The 26,471-nt window shown below is 40.4% G+C and overlaps 1 protein-coding gene across 1 annotated transcript in view; it reads right to left on the reverse strand.

The window, feature by feature from the left end:
- LOC308085253 (uncharacterized protein) overlaps nucleotides 1-26,471 on the reverse strand; it is a 71,906-nt gene that overhangs the window by 26,490 nt on the left and 18,945 nt on the right. The window contains exon 5 of the mRNA XM_080428331.1: nucleotides 16,737-16,862. Within this exon, the coding sequence (XP_080284457.1) occupies nucleotides 16,737-16,862 (126 nt within the window). The remainder of the gene's footprint in view (nucleotides 1-16,736; nucleotides 16,863-26,471) is intronic.

Consider the following 26,471-nt stretch of genomic DNA (forward strand, 5'->3'; position numbering starts at 1 on the left):
CTTTGTGTCTCCTACCGGAACCGCTGCCGGTCATCAAATTATTGGCTTAGGAATGCGACGAAAAATATCCATGAATTCAAGTCTCCATGGGGTGACTAATTGACAGGAAAAAAGTCATTTTGGGAGTGAACTATCCCTTTAAAAACTGTCCCATTAGTCTGTTACTGAGAATGAATTACAAGGTGACATTATGGTGTAATGTCAGAATAGGTATGAGACGATTGCACTATTAAAGGCTTCTGGCAGGCTTGTGGACGTAATTCACTTTAACACTGGAGATGGGAGATGCCCACGTGTTAACTGCAATGACATAATCTGATCTCATCATCTTTCTAATAGTAAATCAGTGTTCACAGATCCTGTGTATTGGTAAATGTTTAAGTTTTACATCTCTTTCACTGAGTTAAATAAAGAAAAAGAACCGGGATGAGTAAAATATGAAGAAAATTATAATTTAAAAAAATCATGAAACATGGATCAACTGAAGAAACAAATGCAATGCTGAAGTGCAATAGACTATACTCAAACACCAGAGGGTGCTGTTACACAGCGTCTCAATCACTGGTCTTACCTCACGGTACATCACAGCTTCCAGGCTGGACTTTGCACTGCAGGGGAGAACAGATGGATGAAGTCAATATTTAGAGAGGGAAACAACGGGCATAGAACGTATGGCTTGTAACTTCAACATTCATCTTTTTGTAAGCAACGTGAACTACTACAGTATAATGCAATGTGAACCCAAAATGATGAGCAGTCCAAAGTTTTATGTTTTAATTTATAAATTGATATTCTCGCTAAATGTTGTGTAATTTGCACAATACCAATAATCCATGAATTACCATGAATCAATGTAAATTATATGGACAATATTTTATATTTTCAAAATGACTGTTTAAACCAAAAGTGACAATATTTAAATTTCTGACTGATTGATTTGAATGATTGATTGATTGATTGATTGATTGATTGATTGATGTAGTTTATTTAGTAAGACATGAGAAAAGTACATGACAGTACATAACAGTACATGGAAGTACAAATTCACAATACAAGGTCTACTAAACTGGAACTCTCATTAAGCACTAAGCTTGTTTAAGATGAGAACCCCATGCACACAAATCATGATGATATATAAGAGGCAGACAGATATACACACTACTATACAGAATGTCATACAATCAGCTTTCAGGTTACTGGTTTGAAGAGAGAAAAAAATATATATATATACAAAAGAGGAAAATGAAGGGGGGGGGGGGTAGGTTAAGACTTGGACAGGGGCCATTTTTCGAATTGCAGCCTCCTGAAGGTGTATCTTTAGGGCAGTTTTGAAAGTGAGTAGGGTTTTACACTCCTTTACTCCTTTTGGTAGGGCATTCCACATTTTTGATGAATAGCATGAACGGTTCCTCGAGCTATATTGGACACAAAGTTGAACAAATTGAAAATTCGAGTGTAGGATGAAAATCTACAATCAATAGCCCTTTTCTTAGTAGGCTACTCAATGTTTATAGGTCGCACCCTCCTGAAGGTGTTTCTTCAGGGCAGTTTTGAAAGTGAGTAGGTTCACTCCTTTACTCCTTTAGGTAGGGCATTCGGTTAGGATGCTGATCGTTAATGCATTGTATCAATTATGTTTGTACAGGGCCAGACTGGGAACACAAATTAGGTTGGGAATGTATACAGCCGCACCCATGTGCAAATGTACATACAAATAATAACGTAGTTAGAGTGGGCAGCCAAAAGGAAAGTGGAGAAAGTGCAATGTTTTATGTCCATATTTTTTTCATCCTTACACAATCGGCAAATGAAATCATCAGCACTCACAAACAAGTATGTACTATACACTTTTAATTATACACATGGCAGCAGAGGGAAACAGCCATAGACCTTCTTCTGGATTTCTGAGACATGTGGGTGTGAAGTTGGATTTTAGCACATCATTCCCCAAAGTGTGAGCACTGAGCATGCATGTTAGGTTACGTTGATCGGCTGTTCACTGACTGACTGACACACACACATACACAAGGACACAAATATTACAAGGTGCTGTAAAATGTACAGTCAGCAAATCATGGACAAATACCCCCACACCCTTAAGGGGTACAAATACCCACACACCCTTCAGGGGTACAAGTAACAACGTCTTCGCCATATTTGGCGGCTACCGATAGTAGAAAAGATTGCACAGCATTTTGCAAGCTGTTTAGCTGCTTTTTTTGGGCATTTTGTTGGAAGCCTCAACCAACACAAGTAGATTGCACCTATAGTTCTGTGATGGTATGGCACGCACACGTACACGCACACGCACACGCAGACGCACACACATGCAGCAAGTAATGTATTCTACAACTTTTGTGCTACTTTTGCAAAACACACTGAAATTAAGCTATAGGCACGATATTCAAAAGAATAGGTTATGGAATAGAAACAAGGAAGTATGACATAAGATGTCATGTGTAGACGGGTGACAGTGTGAAGCAGGTCAGTCCCTGTACGTCTGTGGGATTTTTTCTTTTTTTGCAAGGTCGGGCATGTAGTGGGTAGTGGGATGTGTGATGCTTTTGTTTTCTGCCATGTAGTTGATTGATTTGGCCAGCATTGGTAATGCAAGACATGAGTTACAAGAATATGTAGTTGTTACCTGATAAGAAGTTGTTTAGAATTTGTTATTACATTTGTAATGTTTACATTACAATTGATTGGGATTCATTCTATTGCAATATTTAACTATTAAGAATTGGTACAGTAAAACATCTTGGTAATAAGCACAGATGGACTTGAGGAGGTGTGGTACAATAATCCATATATCAACCAATAACAGTTATTGGTTGATATATTGATTCTTGTGTTTCTCAATGTGGTATCTGAACAGTGTGCAAGTTAAAACATATAGAAATAATACTACAGGATACTATAGTTAAAGAAGAAATAGTGTTTGCATAGGTAATTAGGGACACTGCATAGCTGTACATTTCCTTTGTTTAACCTGGAGACAGTAAGTCTACCATTTGTTTGGTCAACAGGTGGGGGGAGGCTATCACTGACCCCCACCCACATGAACAGGCTGTAGGCTATTCAAATGTGGATCTATTGTGTTAAACTGGGAGACTTCACTCCCTTCCTCCAGGCACTTGCAATTCATGTCAACTAATGTTCAAAGAAGTTGGTCAACAGCTGGTGGGGGGATTCTCTGCCACCCACCCACCTGTTATTGTAATGTCACCTACCTACAGTGTATAAGAGAGTGTCTGTAAAATGGTTAGTTGGTACTGTCTCACACGACGTGAGGCTGTCGGGGAGCTCCGGCTCCCTGGTTCACACTGAAGATTCTAGAACCTGGAAACCTTGACGTCTCTTCTCTTCTATTCTCCTCCATATTACTACAACTACAGCCTGCTCACACGCAGTTTAATGCCTCATAATATACGACATCAACCTTTTTGGTGCCAAGGCACACCTGGCATAGCCAAACGATCCCAGGGCACACCTAGATATACGGTGTGTGTGTGTGTGTGTGTGTGTGTGTGTGTGTGTGTGTGTGTGTGTGTGTATATTAGGGCTGACCCAAATAACTCGAATATTCGAAGCTTCGTTCGATGGCACAAGATTCTAACTTTTTTTTTTAATCGAGTAATTGGCAGTTTTTTAAATTTGATATTTTTTCCCCCAAACATGTACAAATGCAAAATATAAGGTGCTTACCCGCTTGCCCCAAATGTTAACTAGGTGTCCGGAGTATTTGTGCAATGTATTAGTCCATATTTTTCAACAAAGAAGTGTTTTAATCCCGTCTGTGGACGAACGTCATTTCCCCCCTCGTTTAATTCCTGTTTACATTGAGTGTAAATCCGGCTATCACCGGATGCGCCTCGTCAGTACTGCCCATTGGGAACTTCCGACAGAATCGGTCACAGACGGGATTTAAACACTTCTTAATTGAAAAATATGGACTAATATATTGCACAAATACTCCGGACACCTAGTTAACATGTGAAGCAAGCGGGTAAGCTTTACTGGTGACATTCCAGGGCGAACTGGGGGGGTTGTGACTGACAAGCTGCGCGTCCTACGTTACTGCCTCTGATTAGCCGAGCTCCTACATGCTTACATGACAGTCACAACGCGGGGAGGCGGGACATGGGCAGTGGAGAAGAGTGTGGGAGAGAAGTTTTACTACTTTTTTTTTTCGTTTTCTTTTCTTAATTTCTTAATTTATTTATTCATTTATATGTAGCCTTAAGGCTGAAATACAGTTATGATGGTCCACAAACCCAACCCGAAGTGAGAAATGCACAGAATGAATGTTTATCAAAATAGTAGTAGGATACATTCATTTAGGCTCCTTTGCGTCTTTTAGCACAGCTCAACTGCGGAAGGCACAGGCTCACACAAAGCCGACCAGCCTGCTAGTTAGTCTACATATGTTTTATTAAGGAAGATTGGCATGTCAACGTGTTTGGGTATAGCCTACATCTAGTGCACACTGCTGTGATGTCTCTTGAACGTAACGACAACGCTCCTACAACACGGACCTCCCCCGACCGACCCGGCCGGGCGGTGGTACACAGTCACATACAGTAGCAATGCATATGGCTATAGGCCTACATCGGCCAGTTTCAGGAAAGATATGTACTCACGTTGGCTGTTATCGTTTACGTTCCATTTCCACCATTCTAATGGATTCCAGGGGTGTGTAAACATCTCTGAAGTAGCTCCATTTACTTTCCTGACGCAGTTATGTCCAAGTAGGCTATTGTCCCCGTTCGCAAAGTGCAACTTTTTCATCATCCACCTTTGTGCAATAATCCCGAACAGAGCTACACTAGTGTGACAACTGCCAGCTATAATCTAGTAGGCTACTGTAATTTACAGTAAGTTTACATCAATCATAGCCTCTTCAAACCCAGATACATTGCTACCGTGCGTATGTGCCGTCGCCTATACCTACCCAAAATAACAGACATACAAGCTATCAACGCGCTGTGTCATGGCGTGTCGACAGCTTACAGATCTGATCTTTTGGGCACATAAACAATGTGGCGCGACGGAGTATGACACTACGCATTTTGGAAACCAAATAAGCCTGTGAGGTCTGTAATATTACATTACGTGGTCGACAACATAGACATGTAACTTGCTTGTATTCAGTGGTTCTCAACCTGTGGGTCGGGACCACAACGGAGCTCACAATGCCTCGCGAGCTTGTAGATCTGCTATTTTCACAATATTTATCTGTGGAACCGAGTCAAACTAAATGTGGATCCCCAGTTCAAATATGATTCTTTTGGGGGGTCACGGCCTGAAAAAGTTTGAGAACCACAGCTTTTAATGCAGTGAACATTACATGAGCGTAGCCTTTACCGTGGTGAAGTGTTGAATATTCACCCAGCTGGGTTTAACGAGACAGCGGCGCAAAATTAAAACTCAATGTTTCCTAAACGTGCTGTCACAGATGATCCGACCATCTTATAAAAAATGTAAGCATATGCCAAGATAACTGAGGTTATATAGCTGATTCTGAGCTAAACATATTTGTTTAATTTCCAAGTTTTTATATTTAAACTTTATGATGAAAGGCCGCGGCGGCCACACACACAGCAGCTGTTGTGCTCGCCTCTCCATGTTTACGTCAATGAGCAGCACGAAGCAGCTTGACTGAAGCCGGTTGGGAGCCAGCTCCGTGCAGCGCCACTGAAGCGGAGGTTTCTTTGCGGGAGGGGACAGGGGAGTGGAAGTTTTTTGTGCATTTCATTCATTTATTTGTCCAAAAAAAGTCCAGAGTCCCCAACTCGAGTCCCCATCTCTGCTTCACAGTGGTAAATCCGTGCTACTTTAAGTCATAAATTAATGAGAGGGGGAACGGAGCACAACATACTTGGTGTTGCATGCCGTAAATAGCAGATCTACAAGCTCACAACACGTCCTATTCATGACGCGTTGTGAGCTTGTAGATCTGCTATTTACTGCGCACGACATAGCCCCTACGGAACCTCTCCCTCCGCTGTCGGAGCTATACAGCGGAGGGAGAGGTTTTGACTAGCAAGAATATGTGGCTAATATTGAGCCACTTGTTTGGGTTTAATCCAACTAAGACAAGTAGCATATCCAATCCAACCTAGCAGTGCATGTAAAATGTATTAATTTCGCTGGCTGCAGACTGCAGAGATAGGGAAACAGCGCAGGCCAGCGCAGCCTCGCGCTCATGGCAGATTAGCGACCTGACCAGACTGTGTCTGGCCTTGAAATGCAGTTCTCTCTGAATTGTGGGCGTGCACTCCCCAAATGTTTTATAGGGGGGCGGGGCTAAGGCCAAATGCCTCAAAGCTGTTTAGAGAGACGGGACGACTACGTCACCCGTCTAAAAATCCACAATCATGTTGCCATTTGGCCAAGGAAAACACTCACCGAAATGTGTCATCTGTCATAACAACTACGTTACTTAATATTTGTGTGAATGCATTACCTCAGACATACCGTCTATCCAGGCAATGGCATCTTGTCTGCAAGGTTACAGTAACATGGAGTGGATATGCTGTATGTCTAGCTGACATGTTTATACGTACTGTACAGAAAAGCTCTCGTAACAAGTATGTCTGAATTACCTCACTGTAACTTAGTAATATGGATCATTTATATGGACAGGATTGTATCTTATGTAATCTACATGTTTGACAAGGCATGAGGTCAATGTCAATTCAAACAATACAGAGATACCCAACTACTAAATGTACAAACCTTTGATGACCACCGATTGATTTTATATCACACATGAAAATAATAGTCATTAATTTACCATTAACATTGATGTGTCCATGAATACTCAAGGCCTGGGGCAGCCCTCCACACATTTCTGGGCCCTGTACAATCCAGGCTGTAGGCCCACTGGGCCCCCTTCCCATCGATTAGTCACCCCATGGAGACTTGAATTCATGGATATTTTTTAGTTTTTGTCTCATTCCTAAGCCAATAATTTGATGGCCGGCAGCGGTTCCGGTATGAGACAAAAATAGTCTCCTACCGGAACCACTGCCTACCGGTCCGCTGGTCATCAAATTATTGGCTTAGGAATGGGACAAAAACAAAAGTCTCCATAGGGTGACTAATCGAAAGAAAAACATTATTTTTTTGGGTGAACAATAGTAGGGCCTGCAATACCTTGAAGCTTTCAGTTTCAAGATCTCAATTCTTGCTGTGAGAATTTTTGATTCTTGAAACGCATGCATTCCTTTCACAGACATTTCATACAGATCTGATAGAAAGAATGCTAGCGTCTTCCAGTTCTTAATGGCCGCGTTTCCCAAAGAGATTCGTAGAGATGCTGCGTTGAGCATCTGCGCAGGTTCTACGACGGGTCTTACGTGTGTCCACACAATCTGCGCAGTACCCTAGCAGGCACGTAGATTTCAGGTTATGCGTTGCCTCCGCAGCTTGCGTAAGAGCCTCCTACACAGCTGGGACTCGGCGAAATCTACCTCTACCCTCATTAGTAGCAGCTGGTTGTGCCCTACGTGGCATCTAAACTGGCTTCACGTGTCTGCTAAAATACATTCGGGCAACAGCATAGAGGTATCCTACTCTCCTCCTACTACTGGGAGAGGCGTAGCCCTGAGTGCTGTCAGACGCAGCAGTTTGTTACGAGCGCCCTAGGGCACTAGTAACACCCATCGTAGCGAAATAGATCTATGAAAAGACCGACCACACACACACACACACACACACACACACACACACACACACACACACACACACACACACACACACACACACACACACACACACATTTAATTTATATATATATATATATATATATATATATATATATGTATGTATATATATATATATATATATATATATATATATATATATATATATATATATATATATATATATGTATGTATGTATGTGTATATATATATATATATATATATATATATATATATATATATATATATATATATATATATATATATATATATATATATATATATATATATATATATATATATATATATATATATTGCGGCCGGGTCGGTGCGTAACGACAGCTTGCAGATCTTTTTTTTTTTGGGTAGGGTGAGCGTCCTCTATGCATGAACCCGAAGTTTACAAATTGTACTGTACTCTCACGAATGATCTCTGATCTGATCATCTGATAAAAATATTAAGCAAGCCAAGTTAACTAAAGGACGTAAGACCCCAGTTCCCCTCACAAAGTGACAGCTGACGTCTGCAAGATATAAATGTCTATGAAAAAAATGTTTTTACCAAAAGTCACAGCGTTTAGTATGGGTCGTCCACTAGCCTAGCGGTCTAGGCGCATGTCACACAATTTGGGAATCCATCAAGATAGCTGTCGCGGGTTCCACTCTAGTACCGACGACTGTGTCTCTCTCCCCTTTTCCTGTCAGTCTATTGTCCTGTCCAAATAAAGGCAAAAAAGCCCCTAAATATATATATTTAAAAAAGGACGCAGAATGTCCCATTTCCCAAGTTTAATATGTATAAATATATTTTTTTAAATAGCAGATTGCAAGCTCACAACGCCTCTTAAGCTTGTAGATGTAATTTAATGCATAAATATATTCAAACGTTGTATTTAGAGTGGACTGCTTCAGGACATCTGACAGTTGGCTCTGTCACCTCTTATGAGATGATCGGAATTTGCTAGAATTTATAAACACCGGATCCATGCATATATAGAGAAGCAGTGAGCTGGGATTGAACCCGAAACTCCCACTCGCCAGCACGACACGTTACCAGTCATGCTAATAAGCCTGAGCTCGATAGCCAGGTCTTTTGCACGCCCTTTCTCGTTTTGTGTTGTTGAAAGTCTATTCTCGGAGGTGGGAAGCCTCTCAGCACCCCACCTACTCTGTAAAATACACTTTTTGGGCAGAAAATAAAATATGTCAGCGAGACGGAAATTATTTTTATTTACTCCACAGTGCCCTCTACAGATTTTGGTTAATGGTAAGTTCAATCCTACAGATCTGTAGAGGGCACTGTGGAGTAAATAAAAATAATTTCCGTCTCGCTGACATATTTTATTTGCTGCCCAAAAAGTGTATTTTACAGAGTAGTTGGGGTGCTGAGAGGCTTCCCACCTCCGAGAATAGACTTTCAACAACACAAAACAGCCTTTGCTTTGGTGAGTAGCGAAATGGTTTTGTTTATTTTTACTACTCTTGAGCACTCGCAGGGCAGCGGAATTCCTTGTACAAGCGCAGAGCGAGGGGTGTTCCAGGGCGTTAGAGGGAACACACTAACGCTCTGAACCAGGGCTACGCTGCTTCGTCCTTTATGCATGAACCCGAAGTTTACAAATTGTACTCTCACGGATGATCCGATCGTCTGATAAAAATATTAAGCATATGGCAAGTTAACTAAAGGTATATAAATGATGCTGAGCTAAACATGTTTCCTAAATTTCGAAGTTTTATAGTTAAACGTTATGATGAAAGTCCCCAGTTCCTCTCACAAAGTGACAGCTGTTGCGCTCAACATTTTTATGAATGGTTAAAAAATCTTTTGAAACTAGCAGATCTACAAGCTCACAACGCTTCACAAGCTTGTAGATCTGCTATTTTCAAAAGATGTTAATACATATTAAATTTGGGAAATGGGACATTTTGCATACCTTTTGGTATTTTAAGTATATTTAATTTACTTGCATAATGGGGACACTTTAGTGTTTTATTTAACTTGCAGATGTCAACTCACCACTGTAATTTCATTCATAAATATATTATTCAAAAGTTGTATTTGGAGTGGACTGCTTCAGGACATCTGACAGTTGGCTCTGGTATTTTTATGATCCATTTCACTTTCGCAAAGGGTGTTTAAACTGCAGTGTAGCGGCAGACAGCACTACGTAGTTTACGTCGGCTTTACGTAGACTTCGTCCAGGAGGTCTTTACGTCTATGCTGTCTCGCGAATGTAGTTTTAGCACACACGTAATGAGAACCTGCGACGATGGTGTCTCCTGAAGCCAGTTTAGATGCCACGTTGGGCACACACAGCTGCCACTAATGAAGATAGATCGTGGCGGGGTTGCTACTGCGCATGTGCGTGGAGGCTCTTGCGCAGCTTCTAGGCTGCGTCTGAGCTCATTTTCGTTTGGGAAACCTGGCCAATGACAGTTGAGCCAACCGTTGTTGAGGAGAACACGATTCACTGCCTTGAATGCATAGTTGTATTCGGTCTGCCTTGGTCCGTCAGAGAAGTATAGGTAGCCTATGGAAGGAAGCATTCAGTTAACTTAACCCAGGCATTAAAACGCATCTGTGTAACCACTTTAACCATTATTTTATACTTTGGCTATTCAAAAATAGCAGATCTACAAGCTCATAGCGCGGCACAGAGTGCCGTGCTATGAACTTGTAGATCTGCTATTTTTGAAGAGTCTCGAACATTTGTGCAAATATTTGAATATATATATATATTTTTTTTTTAAGGGAACATTTTTGACTAAAATCTGTGCTTCTGGGGGTCCCTATTACAAAATATTTTGAGATGGGGTTCGGCGGCCAAATACATATTATTTTGGGGTTCCTTAACATGAAATAGTCTGAGAACCACTGATATAGCAACATACTTTTTTCAGAAAACTGTTAGGATTTAGAAGACATTTTGTAGAATCGGCCCCAGATCTTAATGGGTTAACAAAGTAACAAACGTTGGTACATAGGTGAATAATATCTTTTCATCCTTAAATAATTTGACCGGCCAACACCATTTTGAACTCTATGTTTCTGTTTTATATGGACATCAATGTTTTGCTAACGTACTCCCTTGGGTACGTTCCATCATCACTGGCTGTACCCAAACCCTGTTTTTAGGATTCGAACTTCGGCGAGGAATTTCGAACGGACGTTCGAACCATCGTATTTAATTATTTAATTAATGAAACTGTGGTTCGAACGTCGAACCATCGTTTTTAATCAATTAATTAACAAAACGATGGTTCGAAAGTCGAACCATCGTTTTATTTATTAATTAATTAATACAACGATGGTTCGAAAGTCAAACCATCGTTTTATTTATTAATTAATGAATACATCGATGGTTCGACTTTCGAACCATCGAAGGACGTTCGTTCGAACGATCGTGTTTATTTAATTAATTAAACGAACGTGCCTTTAACCCTTTAAAGGTCACCCCAAGAAAAAAGCATTGGAAAAATTATTTCTTTGCATTTTTTATTTATTTGGGGCAATAGTAACAACTATCAATTATAATTTCTTTAACAGACCCAACAGTTTTCCAAATATAGGCCTCTACCAAACGGTTGAGATGTCACTTTATGGTAATGGTAAAAGTTTCATGCATATACATTGATTTATATGCATTCACTGAGAAATATGTCTCCCATTATGTTCCCAGTCTCTTCTGCTTGTGAGAGTTGATCAGCATCATCTGTTTGGTCATCTTCTTCATCACACAGATCATCAAAATAGTCCATTTTTTATTTCAGCACCACTAACCTTTACCATTAAATGACAATTCAACCATTTGGTTGAGCATGTTTTTTTTAGATAGGAATAAAATCATACTAATACATAAATATAATGAAATAACATTATATGTATTATATTAACAACACTGAATTAGCAAAAGCCCTATTTATCCATAGCAAATAGTACATTTTAATTACTTTAGTTTAGCTTCACTACTTACCATAAAGTGACAAACAACCCGTTTGGTAGAGCATGTTTTCAGAAAATTATTAGACCATTATTAGATTTTTTTTTATTGTATCAAGCTACATAATCAGGTTCAGTAACACCTCTGAGATGATAATATGACAAAAAAAAAATCTTACCTCTGAAATTTCAACCAAAAAAATCCCACCTTTCAGGAGTGGATTAATTGATTTTCACTTCCTAAAAAGTGGCTACCTGAGAATCCATGTGACTGGGAAACAGTGACATCTGGTGGACCTTTTTTTGCCATAACATACCTCAACCAAATGGTAGAAAGGGCTCAATCAGGTTGAGTTAAGTTCAGCAATGTTGTCAATGAGAAATAGTGACTTAAAATGTGCTCTACCAATTGGTTGAGCAGACTGTTAAAGGGTTAACCAAGCTGCAATTCATTATAGAGCCGACATTGCATAGTCTATTGGTTTAAAAAAAAGTTGTTTCATAATGCCCATAATGAAAGGATTTAAGGATCAAACAAGACAAGATATTTCCTAAAGTTTAGGATTTATTGCTGAAGTCGTTCGTTACCAGACAGTACAAGCAATGCAGATCAATAGCCTCCCTTGAAAGCCTTCATTCATGTAACAGAAAAATAAATCAGGCGCATTAATTGTCACAGTGTCTTTTTTTTTCTCTCCAGACAACTCGCTCTCTTTTTGGCCAATATCTAACAATACGACAGACAATATTCTGCACAGGGCTGTTAGTTAGGCTACATTAAACAACAACTATAAAACATAAGTATGGCAGGGCGTGGCAGCTTGAAACAGTTAACAAACAACGACTTTTAAAATAAAATGTCTCACTCTCGTCACTCTCGTCTCGTGACGAACCAAAAAAAAAAAGTCTTGCCGACCGAGTCGGCCCTCACCTCTGCTATACTCTCTTCATGTTGTGTGCCAAGAACACTAGTTTTAGCCGCGGTTGCCGCAGTTAACCGCGGTTTGGGTGGATTCGGGTCAATCAAATATGATTATTAATTAATATCGGATAAACCGCGGGTGAAATATTGTGGTAAATAAATTAATGACATCTAATATATCTATCCATAAAATACCTAAATCTCTGCGTGCTTGTGTCTGTGTGAGTGTGTAGAGCAGCCTCTGTGCGATGCGATCACAAAATGCATTGATTTAGCCTATGGAATGTCGGTGCGTCTTTTAAAAAAAAAAATTAACCGGTGCCGCTGGCAGCAGAGCAGTGCACTCTGTATGTTGGATGCCGCATGTATGTTGGATGCCGCATGTATGTTGGATGCCTGTATGTTGGATGCCGCACAGAGTCTGTATGTTAGCGCAGCAGAGCAGTGCGCTCTGTATGTTCAGCGCAGCACCGGTTTAAAAAAAAAGAAAAAAGACGCACCGACATTCCATATGCTAAATCAATGCATTTTGTGATCACATCGCACAACTAATAATAAAACTAACGGGGAATACCAGAAAATAATAATATTTTGACATACGGGAAAAACGGTTGGTGCGGATATTTAAATTGGATAATATAATTATTGCGGTTGGATAACGGGCGGATAATTAATTTGTACATGCGGATTCGGGTGACGTGAGAGGCCATCCGCGCATCTCTACTGTGCGTGCCTGCGTGCGTGACTTTCGTGACTTTCAAATTATTGTAAACACAACATAGTACTGTGATATTCTGATATATATCACATTCTGATATATATTTTAATTTTTTTTATTTTTTTTATATATATATATATATTTTTTTAAAGCGGAGGTTCGAACTCATTAATTAAGATTCGAATGCCGACATAACGAACAAAGGTCCGAACCTTCGAACGTTTGGGTACAGCCCTACATCACTGCACCAAAAGTGCCCCTGCTGTACCCTAACCCTAACCCTGGCATATTGAGTGTTTGGATCTCTTACCATAATTCTCAAAGGCCGCATCCACTCTAGAACTCATGCCAGGGAAATCCCAGGAGATGTATCTCGGGTATCCGTTGTCCATTTGGTTTCTGCGCTCATCATAACTGGAAAATACATTACATGGAGATACATCAATTATCTCCATTAATTGCATATAAAATGGGAGGAACTAATGGATTAAGAGAGACTGTGGCTGCACATGCCCAGGTGAGCAATTTGATTCTATAATGTGTCTTCATCAAGTCAAGAGTGTGCACGTTAACTCTCACCTCCAATATTGACTATCGACAAAAATGAGCGTTTTCCCAGTGGTTTTTACAAAAACAGCTGCATCCACCTTCTCCACTGTTGAGGGGAGGCCAAGGTTGGTGAGAGGCTTTGGATATCCAGACAGTTTTGTGCTTGTATAAGCCTTAATGCCCCAGTACTGACGACCTGCAGAAAAATCAATGGCAGTTACTGTATCTTTATACAGATAATAACAGGGGGGCTGGGGAAGTACTCAAATGCTTTACTTAAGTAAAAGTATCAATACTGCAATGTAGAAGTACTCTGTTACAAGTAAAAGTCCGGAATTCACAATTTGCTAAAAAAAGAAAAAAAGTATGGTATAAAAATGTACTTAAAGTATCAAAAGTAAAAGTACTAAAATGTTTGAAAATAGCCGATCTACAAGCTCACAACGCGTCACGATGCGACACGTTGTGAGCTTGTAGATCGGCTATTTTCAAATAGACTTGGTATAAAATAGGGCTAAAGTGGTTAATATATGTTTTATAATGTAATCATTTATATGCAAAATAATTGTAGTGGAGTAAAAGTACAATATTTGCCTCTGAGGTGTAGTGGAGTATACAGTAGAAGTAAATGTACTGAAACACTCAAGTAAAGTAAAAATACCTCAAAATTGTACTTGAGTAAATGTATACTTAGTTACTTTCCACCGCTCTTGAATAGTACCTTCAAAAAGATAGAACACGTCCTTGTCTGGGACTTCATAGGCAGCATCGACTATGTTGATCTGTGGCCATCTGGTGCTCACTTTGCTGAGACGGATCCTTTGGCCTGCAGCACTCTTCTTCCAATAGTAACTATGGAGGAACACAAGTCGGGGATTTAAATAAAGTTATTTCATAAAAAAACATTCAAGAAAGACATAATAAATTACACACAGTATGTGTCATAACACATGACAAAGAAATCTTAAATGGCGATTGATGATATTTTTATTGTTGTCGAGATGATATTTTTTATTGTTGTCTACAGCACTGGTTCTCCCCCTGGGTCCTTCGGGACCCAGGGGGACAAATCTTTGCTTCTGGGGGTCCCTGGAACAAAATATTTTGAGATGGGGGTCCGCGGCCCAAATACATATCATTTTGGGGGTCCTTGACATGAAAAAGTTGGAGAACCACTGGTCTACAGGAGTTTACAACTCTCCCTCTGTAGCATTGCTCAGCATTTAAATATTTACAAAGAAACTGAAAAAAAACAACAACATTATGCATACATTCAGATTAAAACATACAGTACCCATTTTTGAAGAACAACAGGTCTCGCCTGACAGAGGTGGCAGCATCAAACACCAGGTCCCGGCTGCACTGCTCGTCTCGAGGGTTGCGGCCGGGGTCTGGCTGAGTGGGTTCTTCAGGCTCCGGTTCGGGTTCTGGAGTCGGTGTGGGAGCTGGTGTTGGGTTGGGCTGTGGGTCTGGCTGAAAGCTACGGCTTCCTTTATGTCAGTTAAGACAGTCAGGCAACAAAAACATTTAAATCATTATACAGAGTTTTCTGTATGGTGGAGTTGTTAATTAATATGTTGCACAGACAGTGAATGCATTCTTTAACTAAGTACATTTACTCAAATACTGTAACTTTACAATTTTGACATATTTTTGGGCGGTGTAGCCGCCCCTATAAGTGGGGTTGGGACACCTCATTAGTATTAGTTTCCTGCACTGTGATTGGCCCACTTGGCCCACTTTCCTGTACTGTGATTGGCTGACTCTATTGGCTGACTCTATTCAGCACTGTGATTGGCTAGCGAGACACATGATGACATTAATAACCTATAAATAGGATTATGCACTTCCAAAAATCATTTTTTTTTGGAAGTGAGCTTCCATCACTATGATGACCACTGTGATGACCACACTGCCCACTTCACACTGGGTGTGATTTTTACTTTACTGGAGTATTTCCAATTTTTAATACTTTTACTTCTACTCCACTACATTTCAGAGGCAAATATTGTACTTTTACTCTTAGTATTATTTGAAAACTTTAGTTGCTAGTTACTTTGCAGATTTTGGTTATTATTACAAAACATACATTAACCACTTCAGCCCTATTTACATTTCGGCCATATGAAAATAGCAGATCTACAAGCTCACAATGCGTTGCGATGCGACGCATTGTGAGCTTGTAGGTTAGGCTCGAAGGTTAACTTAGTAAAATATTTGAGTACTTTTTCCACCACTGCATCTTTCTTTTTCTTTTTGCTTTCATTTTTTAAATCAACAGACTTCATTATGTCTACAAATCAAAGACTCAAAGACAATGGATGGAATAGACTGTAGTCTCTGAATGAATCATCATACAGGATCTAAAGGATCTTTGCTTACCATACAGAGCTTGTACCCCACGTCTGTCATCGTCTGGCAGCTTGTATCCATCAGTGTTGACGTATGCGTAGGTGGGGAACATCAGAGCTCTCCTGTCCCTGGAGTGATCCAGGCCCAGAGCATGGCCAAACACATGAGCCGCCACTAACAGCAGATTTATACCTGATAGCAGCAATTACAAGGCATGTATGAATAATCACAGATATGGATTAATCAAATGGTCCCAAAATGGGGTGCAGAGCCTCAGAGACCCCTTGGGAACGTGCCAAGCGGCTATTTGGAGGGACAACAAAAAAAAAACGGGCAAACACATTTAAGTTAAGTTTTGTAACCTATGTGTGCTGTGGGATCAAAGGGCCATGCGTTCTGTCAGGAATCACACTAGTCTTGTGACTCTTGTTTAGAATGTCATCTGTTCACAAACATATTCTTTGCTTTTAAAACCATTTGAGAAAATATATTTACCTGCTGTACAAGTTAATATTGTTTATGTTTTTAATTGTGGTTTGAAAGTATTACCTCTCTGGGTTAAAGTCCATGTTTCAGAATCATCAAAGTGTGTGTCCCCTCCTTGTCCCCTTCCAGGAGCGTTGGCATGGGCCAACACTCCACTTGGTCCGTCAAACGGGTAAAAGTCCCCATGATCTGATTTACAAAAGAGAGATTACATGATAATTTGTTTATTTCTATAAATCAGTGGTTCTCAACCAGTGGTCCGGGGGCCACCAGTGGTCCTTGAGGGGGTCCCAGTTGGTCCCCAGATAAATGATATTGGTAGTTGGGAGTTGGGAGAGTTGGTAACCAAATGGACCCTTATAGATCTTTAACTCTTGAGAGTGTAAAATGAAAGTGAGTGAAAGAGAGTAAACTAAAAAGAGTTCAATTATAGTTAAAGAGGTGGTGCCATGATTTTGCACTTTTTCTGTTTTTCATGTGTCTATGAGGTTGATAGAACTTCATTAAGCCCCCTGGCAGTGGCGTAACGGAGGGGCAGCAAGCGATGCGGTGCGGGGGGGCCACCAGCAGGGGGGGCCCCGCCTGCGCTGATACAAATATTTTTACAGCAAAAAAAAAGAAAAAAGTTGATTTATATTGGTCAAAAAGAACCGAATTAGACCCGAATTAGACCTAATTAGACCCGAATTAGACCCACAATTTTTCATGCACGTGCGCGCGTGCATGTACGTGGGCCTCACGTGAAACTCCCACGGGGAGGCCCCGCGATTCTGCGTTACGCCACTGCCCCCTGGTGGTGTTTTTATGGTGTTTTATGTCTTCTCTGACTATTTTGTGTTTCTACCTGGAGGCTGAAACCTTGAGGTTGACCCTCTGTGCCAATAGAAAAACAGCCCTTTAGTGACAGAGTAAGTATATACCCTCCCCCTCATTATCATAACACAACAGGTGTGGGCATGAGGAGGAGGAGGGACTAGGACAGGTGGGTGGTGCTAAGGTGGTGGAGGAGGTGCAAAGGTGAGAACCAGGTATACTTAATGTATTGGAGGCGTGTCCACATAAAACATAATTTTAACAATTTCTGTACACTTTTTTGAAAAAAATCTTCCTCCTAGTATAACCATAATACCTGATGATTATGTTTTAGGGGGGGGGGGGGGAAATCACGGCACCCCGTCTTTAAACATCTGCATTACTTAATTGAATAACTGTTATTTTGATCAACGTTTGCCTGTTATCTCTCCTATGGAACCAACATCAATACAGCATGGATGTAATTGTGGACCAAATCGTATCCAACGATTACAAAATATTAATTTAGTTTTGGGTCTGAGAGGCTAAATCTCCTCAAACGGTGGTTCTGTGACTCAAATACCCAATACATAATGGACCTTGATATGAAAAGGGTTGAAAACCACTGCTATAAATGAATGGGTATACTTGAGGAATATAATACACAGTGCTTGTACAGTAACTAAAGAATAATTAAGGTAATAATGTAATGATGTAATGATAAAAGGCAGATAAAGTCTTGCATGCTGGTTCTCAGTTACACTTTTATCGCTGCTTTCAGCGTTTTGATCTATTCGATCTTCATCTGGAATGTATTATAAATTCGAGATGAAGATTGAATAGATCAAAACGTTGAAAGCAGCAATAAAAGTGGAGCTGAGAACCAGCTGGTTTGCAGACTTTATTTGCTTTTGCTGTTGGTCTGCCGTTTGTCCAGCACTTAGATGTGGATGTGCATCTCCCTTTGTAATCATTTGATAATTCCAATAATGCATCATGGAGGGACTTAAGACTTAAGTATTATTATGGTATACCAAATGTTTTTGCATAGCAATAATGTATATTGTATACAAATGTTAAAGTATTGTTATAGCTTTTTATTTCACATAATTAAGAATGCTTGGCTTTTATGTCGATTATCAAACCTTTTTCTCATATTCACCTCTACGTCCGAAGAGTATCATGATGAATGCAGTACCACTGCGGATCTGTTTGAAATCGAGCGGGATCACATCACTGTAGAGCTTGAATGCTTTAGCGATGGTGGCGTCCACCTCATTCTGGCTCAGATGACGACTGTACTGTGTGATCCTGTTGATGGGAAGGACAGCACTAACTACATCTCACAATCACACAGTGGTGGGAAAAGTACTCACATGTTTTACTTAAGTAAAAGTGTCAATACCACAATGTAGAAATAATCTGTTACAAGTAAGTAAGTCCGGAATTACAAATTTACTTGAGTAACCAGTACAAAAGTATTGGTATCAAAATGTACTTAAAGTACCAAAAGTAAAAGTAATCATTATGCAGAATCTCCCATTTCAAGTTTTCAAACGTATAAAAACATTTGAAAAGCAGATCTTACAAGCTCACAATGCGTTGCATCGCGACGCATTGTGAGCTTGTAGATCTGCTATGGCCAAAATGTACATAGGGCTGAAGTGGTTACTGTATGTTTTGTGATAATAATCGAAATCTCCAAAGTAACTTGTAACTAAAGTGTTCTAATAATTGTAGTGGATTAAAAGTACAATATTTTTCTCTGAGATGTGGAGTAGAAGTAAAAGTACTGGAAATTGGAAATACTCCAGTAAAGTAAAAGTACCTCAAAATTAAGTACAGTACTTGAGTAAATCTATAGTTACTTTACACCACTGCAATCACCCACTATCATCTGACATACGTTATATTGAAGGAATGCTTATTGGCTCCATGTATTTGCACATATCTTATGTTTGTTTGTCTGTTATAGTGTATTTCACCTATGGCACAAGTCTATCTAAGCACAAGTTTGATGCAAAATAATAACATACATTTATATTATCTTGATTTAAATTCATACATGTTCATTGTTATCACATGAAGGAACCATTAACAGTACAAGCATGTTAAAGTGTTTTAATGATCAGCACCTGTAGGTAATGACTTTACTCTGCCATTTGGGTCTCCCGTAAAGGTTTCCGAATCGGCTGATGTCAGAAACTCCACACCTGGGTGCCTTTATCACTTCCATAGTTGCATTATCCAAGGTGCCAGTTACCTGGTGTGCATTAAGTGGCAGATCACGTTAGAAAATCACATGCATTATTTTTGGACATTCAAATGTTTAACTACTATATCATCAGATATCCACCTTTTGAATGATTGCTGGTATGAAACTCACTAACACTTATTGTTCAAGATTGTGGCATTTTATTATTATTATGTATTATTATTATTAAATGTTTTAATCAAATGTTTAATTGTTTTCATAATTTAAATAAAAAAATGACAGTAGGCTATAACAAAAAAAATAGAAACAGAGAAAAAAGAAACTAGAGAAGAGAAAACTAGAAAAAGTGCTCCTCTGAGCACAGGTCTCTGCCAGGTCATGTACTGTAGGTTATCGTGGCCTCCTGGTGGGGCTATAATAGGCCAATGTGAAAAGGGGCGCCATTTCTTCTTAGGCCTTTGATGGCAATCGGACACAGCATTCATGATTTGAGGCATTTTGTTCCAAAAATGTGTTTTGCTAAATTAGACCTGCTGGTGTTGCTATAACAGGCCAATGTGGAAAGGGTGGCATTTCTTCCTTAACGTAGTGCAAATGTGCGTGCAAAGTTTCACCGCAATCGGTTCATGATTCAGGGGTTCAGGGGCGGCCATAGCTGAGTGGTTAGTGAGCCCGCCTAGGGAGCCAGAGGCCCTGGTTGCCCCAGGTACGATTCCAGGCCACGCCAGCATATGTGTCGATGAAATTTGTCCCTGAGCAAGACTCTTAATCCCTAATTGCTCACAGGCCCTCATTGGAAACAAGCCCGCAAGGACTTTCATGAACGTCCTGTTAAAAGGAATTATCCTTATCCTTATGATTAGCGGAATTTTGTTCAAAACAGGCCACTCCTGCAAGCTTTGGATGTCAATCTTAGCCAATCAGGATGGAATATGAAAAACCTAACAGATCCGTCTTGATCACATTGTGACAAATGCACATTATATTATTATATTTATCTGCTTGATCTATGGGTGTTATTATATCTGACTGATATGAAACATCTGCCTGAAATTATGCATGTTATTATATCTGATTGTTATATAACATGTTGGAAATATATGAACATTTCCTATTCAAGGGAGTAATGGGTAATGGGTCTGATCACTGGGGGTGATTGAGTGATTGATGCCACACTCTACTTGACAAATAGAGGGTGTGGTGCGTGCGGAGAACAGATCATACAAACCTGTGTAGCAGAAGCGACAGGGGAGAGAGAGAGGAGATCTCCTACAGGCGCCAGTATTACTGAGTTTTTAAGTTAAAGTTTAAACGTAATAGTAAACTGCAGCCACCAACAAAGAACGTCTGAGCCCAGTGGACCTGCCGTTGCTGCCGTGCCGTGGGATTCGAGCACTGTGGAGTTTGTGAGCGAGATGCCGGTCGGTGGTGGAGTCGGGAGGAGCCGCGGCCGGTGAGGCAAAACCAAGCGTCCATTTTCTTTGTGGATTACAAATTAGGGGTACCCCGCCCGAATTTTAGTTACCTTTGTTGTTGATTTGTGTTTATTTATTTTGTTAATAGGGAAAGAGATAGGGACAGAAGTTGATTTAAAGCCCTAAGTGTATTATTTATTCGCCATTTTGTTGTGGTAGTTATTATTTTGTGGCTTGAATAATAAAGTAACTCAGTTAACACCTGCCGATCCTGTTGATTTTCCTTTTAGTTAATAATTTACCTTTCATAGATAAAGGCCGATTGTTACAACATGACTATAGAGATCATGTGTACTGATTTGCGTGAAATTTGGATAAAATCTGAAGGAGTAATATCCAAAAATGTGTTTTCTATAAGTCGGCCTCCTGGTGGCGCTATAAAAGGCAGATGTGAAAAATGCAGGGCAAAGGTTTTTCCTTGGCCTCTAGGGAGTGTACATACAAAGTTTTACACAGATCGGTGCAGTTGTAGGTAAAAACCCGAATTGGCCTGTTATAGCGCCACCATGAGGCTGATTTGAGAAAAATCAAGTGGCATTTCTTCCTCGGCCTCGTGGGAATGTACTGTATTTCACGGAAATTGCATGCTGTGTTCATGATTTGAGGCATTTTGTTCAAAATGGAGCACTCCCGCAAACTTTGGAAGCCATTCTTAGCCAATCAGGATGGAATATGAAAAATCTGAAAGACCCGTTTCGTTTAATGACTATACAGATACTGTGTACCGATTTGCGTGATGTTTGGACAAAATCTGTAGGAGTACTGTCAATTTTTTTTTTTTTGCAAAAAGCGGTCTCCTAGTGGCGCTATAACAGGCCCATGTGAAACATTTGGGGCAGAGGTTCTGAATTGGCATCCAGGGAGTGTGTGTGCACAGTTTCGCTGCGATCAAGCCAACGGTGCGGGAGATTAGCTGTTCACAGACGGACACACGGACGGACGGACGGACGGACAGACAGGGTGCAAAACATATTTTCTCGCCATACCTTCCGGCCTGGCGGAGACAACTAGAAAAGGTGCTCCTCAGTAGCCTGGTAACCCTTCCGGAAATCTCATTTGCATTTAATGAGATTTCCGGAGGGAGGGGTTTACCAGGCTAGCTCCTCGGAGCACAGGTCTCCGCCAGGTTAGGTAGGTTATTGTGGTCTCCTGGTGGCGCTATACTAGGCCAATGTGAAAAAGGGGCCATTACTTCTTCAGCCTTTCATGGCAATCGGACGCTTTGTTCATGATTTGAGGCATTTCATTAAAAACGTCTTCTTTTTTTTAACAAAAAACGTCGCTGTAACAGGCAGGCACTATAACAACGTTATAACAGGCCAATGTGAAAAGTGTGCCATTTCTTCCTCGGCCAAGAGGGAATGTGCGTGCAAAATTTCACAGAAATCGCATGCTGCTTTCATGATTTGAGGCATTTTGTTCAAAACGGACCAATCCTGCAAACTTTGGAAGCCAATGTTAGCCAATCAGGATGGAATATGAAATATCTGACAGATCCGCCTTGACATGACGATACTGTGTATTGATTTGCGTGATATTTGGACAAAATCTGTTGGAGTAATATCAAAATAACTGTTTTGCAAAAATCGCTATAACAGGCTGAGATTGCACTGCTCACACACACACACACACGGACAAGGACACACACACACACACACACACACACACACACACACACACACACACACACACACACACACACACACTCCAAACCCAGACCAGGGCAAAGTCTTAGTAAAATGGAAATATTTTCAACAGAGGACACTCAATTTCATAAATGTATATTATCCTCCTTGGCACCATGTGTACGGGCTGTAGAGAGTTCCAAACAATATCCAAAAAAAGCTATAGTCCATTGTCTGTATGAAATGGAGTGTGGCGGCTTCTTGCAAGTGGCAATCATTTTTTGGCTGCCAAAAGGCCAGAAAACAGCATGTTTCTTATCAAGAGGCAGATGTAATGGGGAAAGATCAGAACAGAATGAGAGGGTGGTATCCAGACAGCAATAGTTTTGTAGCAATCATAAGACTGGCATTCTTTGAATATTGTTGCAGCCTGTCGGGCATAAAACGTATCTCCATATTCTAACTTTTTGTGTCTTTGCGTAAATTAATTCCCTACTTGATCATACTACAACGTCACACAAAAGTAGCAGATCTGCAAGCGTTTTTTGCTTGTAGATCTGCTACTTTTGATATTTTTTTCAAAACAGTTTTGAACATAATGGGGTTTCCACCCACGACAGGCACGATACGCAAGGTACCGATTTACATGTGGGGATGTTATTTATGTTATTTACACGAACATCATGCAACATGCTTGATGACTTGCCGCCCTGACAGAGGACATTATTCTCGAAGGAGGAGGCGCCCATTTCAAAGTTTGAACTAAGAATGTGCCAAGTTCAGAATGAAAAGCAAGGGGGAAAAGAACATAAATAATAGTGGCAATAACATAACTGGGCTCTCTCAACATAGAGCAGTGTTAATTTTGTTGTCTAAGAAGGTGGACATACACTACGAGATAATCGGGCTAAAAAACAACCCTCACGAGTATCGGGGGGGCGTGTCTACCCCAGCCTAGATCGGGGGCGAATCTCGGCCATAAACATCGTCTAGTGTGAGGGTTCAAAGATCCAATCTGAACCCTCCCGAGTTGCTCACAAGACGATCGGGGCCACTCCGATCACGTTCAAAATAGTTTGATATTTCGAGTGAAAACCCCTCCCCTCGGGTGAACCCCCTCCCCCCTTGTCAAAATCATTTTAAAAAATGTTTGATATTTATCTGGATCGCTACTGTATGGAACACCTGGCGCGGGTCGGACCAAGAGAAATACGGCCGCTGTCGCTGTTCCAACACCGCAATGCCACACACACACACACACACACACACACACACACACACACACACACACACACACACACACACACACACACACACACACACACACACACACGTTATTTGTGTAGGATGGACAATCATGTGCAGCTGCGGTGGATCCATGTTTTATATTAAAATACATTATTTTGATAATGATTTTATTATTTTCATTTTAAAATATGGACTGACAGTCCTAAAGCCATAATGTTCATAGAGAATATATCCCCACCTGAAAGATGCTTATTAAACTTTATAACTTGCCTGGTACCATTCCATGCTTCATCTTGCCGTCTAAAATTATATTCCTTGTCTTGCAAGCAGCCAAAACGTGTGTAGCCGATGAAACACAACGGCTTTGCATTGATGACACCAGGTATAAGAAACTCATGAGCGCACTGGCCAATACAAACTAATAGGCGAGTGCGCTCTGGTGCCCAATTTCCGAACGCACTGCTGCTGTCCAATGTGTCCATATCCATCTTTAAATGCCCTGTTTTCAGCACTGTCACATATCTTTTATACATATCTTTTATACTCTTTATACTTTTGGATAGTGTCATTTCTCTTGTTAACTAGCAGATTAATGTTTAGCGATCTCAAGCAGTCTGTCTCTCTCCATAAGTAGCAGCTGCAATCCATCCAGTAACGACCAATTTATGCTTCGACGTACAACGGTCAGTGCATGGTGGGAAAAGTACTCGGATATTTTACCTAAAGTAAAAGTATCAAGTGTTGCGATGAGATGCATTGTGAGCTTGTAGATCGGTATTTTCAAATAGCCTATGTAGGCCTATAAAATAGGGCTAAAGTGGTTAATGTATGTTTTATAATATAATAATTGATAATAGCAAAGTAACTAAAGTTTTCAAATTATTGTAGTGGAGTAAAAGTACATTATTTGCCGTTGGGGTGTAGAAGTAATAGCCTACAATAGTACTGAAAATTGGCAATACTCCAGTAAAGTAAAAATACCTAAAAATGTTCCTTAAGTACACTACTTAAGTACATGTACTTTGTTACTTTACACCACTGACAAGTGACAACGGTGTTGCGCCCCGAATATATTCAATCTGCGCTGCAGTGTGAACTTGTGGATTTGCAAAGCGATGAAGCATGCTTAATAATGTGATGTTGTAGCCTACGTCTGGCATTGGCAGAAGGGGTATAATGACAATAAAAGTAAAATCATTCAAATTATTGAATGATTATAAGGACGGTAGGCTTTGCTACATGGTCAGTCTTGGATGGGGGGGGGGGGGGCAGTACATTTGTTAACTATCCATTTCTTAAATTAGCCTTTCATTATGTTCTGGCCCGCCATCTAATGCTTTAGAAAAAAAACTCATGTTGGTGCACGGTGCAGTGCACCCTTCAGTTCTTAAATCCATGAATTTTGTAAAATGTTGCAAGGGAAGTCTCTCTGCCAGCCAGGATTATTTTTCGTCGCACAATGGTTTCGAGTGGTTAACATTATGCGATATTAGCTGTAGAATACAACTCTCATAGACGTATTTATGATTCTGACGTTTTCAATCTACGAGAGTTGTAGGGTTCACCCCCCATGAATACAGGGACTTTCTGCACTATGCCCCGTAGACACTCCAAACATGTAAAAATTGAAAATAAATGTGCTTACCCTAATGCAGCAAATGTTAACTATCGCTACGGGGTAATAGTTTAATTTAATATTCCATATCTTTCAATAAAGAAGTGTTTAATGCCGTCTGTGGCTGATTCTGTCGGAAGTTCCCAATGGGCGGTAGTGACGCGCCCATCTGGTGAACCCCGGAATTACACTCAATGTAAACAGGAAGTAAACGAGGGTGAAAAAATGGCGTTCGGCCACAGACGGCATTAAAACACTTCTTTATTGAAAGATATGGATTATTACATTAAACTACTACCCCGTAGCGAGAGTTAACATTTGGGGGCGTGGGAATAAGCACCATTATTTTCATTTGTACATGTTTGGAGTGTCTACGGGGTATAGTGCAGAAAGTCCCTGTGTCCATACAACTCTCGTAGATTGAAAAGGTCATAATCATAAATACGTCTACGAGAGTTGTATTCTACTACAGCTAATGTGATATACAAGAACAAGACCACAAGTAGCCTACCGCGAATGAGACGCGTTGTGAGCTTGTAGATCTGCTCTGACACGTGCACCGTGTGTGTGTGTGTGTGTGTGTGTGTGTGTGTGTGTGTGTGTGTGTGTGTGTGTGTGTGTGTGTGTGTGTGTGTGTGTGTGTGTGTGTGTGTGTGTGTGTGTGTGTGTGTGCATGCGTGCGTGCGCGTGCGTGCGCTGCGCTGCGCTGCTCAGGAGCGCAGCTGGCTGTCGGAGAAAAACGCTGAATTGACATATGAAAATGTACGGATTGTAATGTGTAACTTTATTTAATATCAAAATAATATAGGCTACTGATATAATATCTTA

Source organism: Gymnoscopelus braueri (assembly GCF_963280865.1).
Source record: "Gymnoscopelus braueri genome assembly, chromosome: 5".
In the NCBI taxonomy this organism is placed as follows: Eukaryota; Metazoa; Chordata; class Actinopteri; order Myctophiformes; family Myctophidae; genus Gymnoscopelus; species Gymnoscopelus braueri.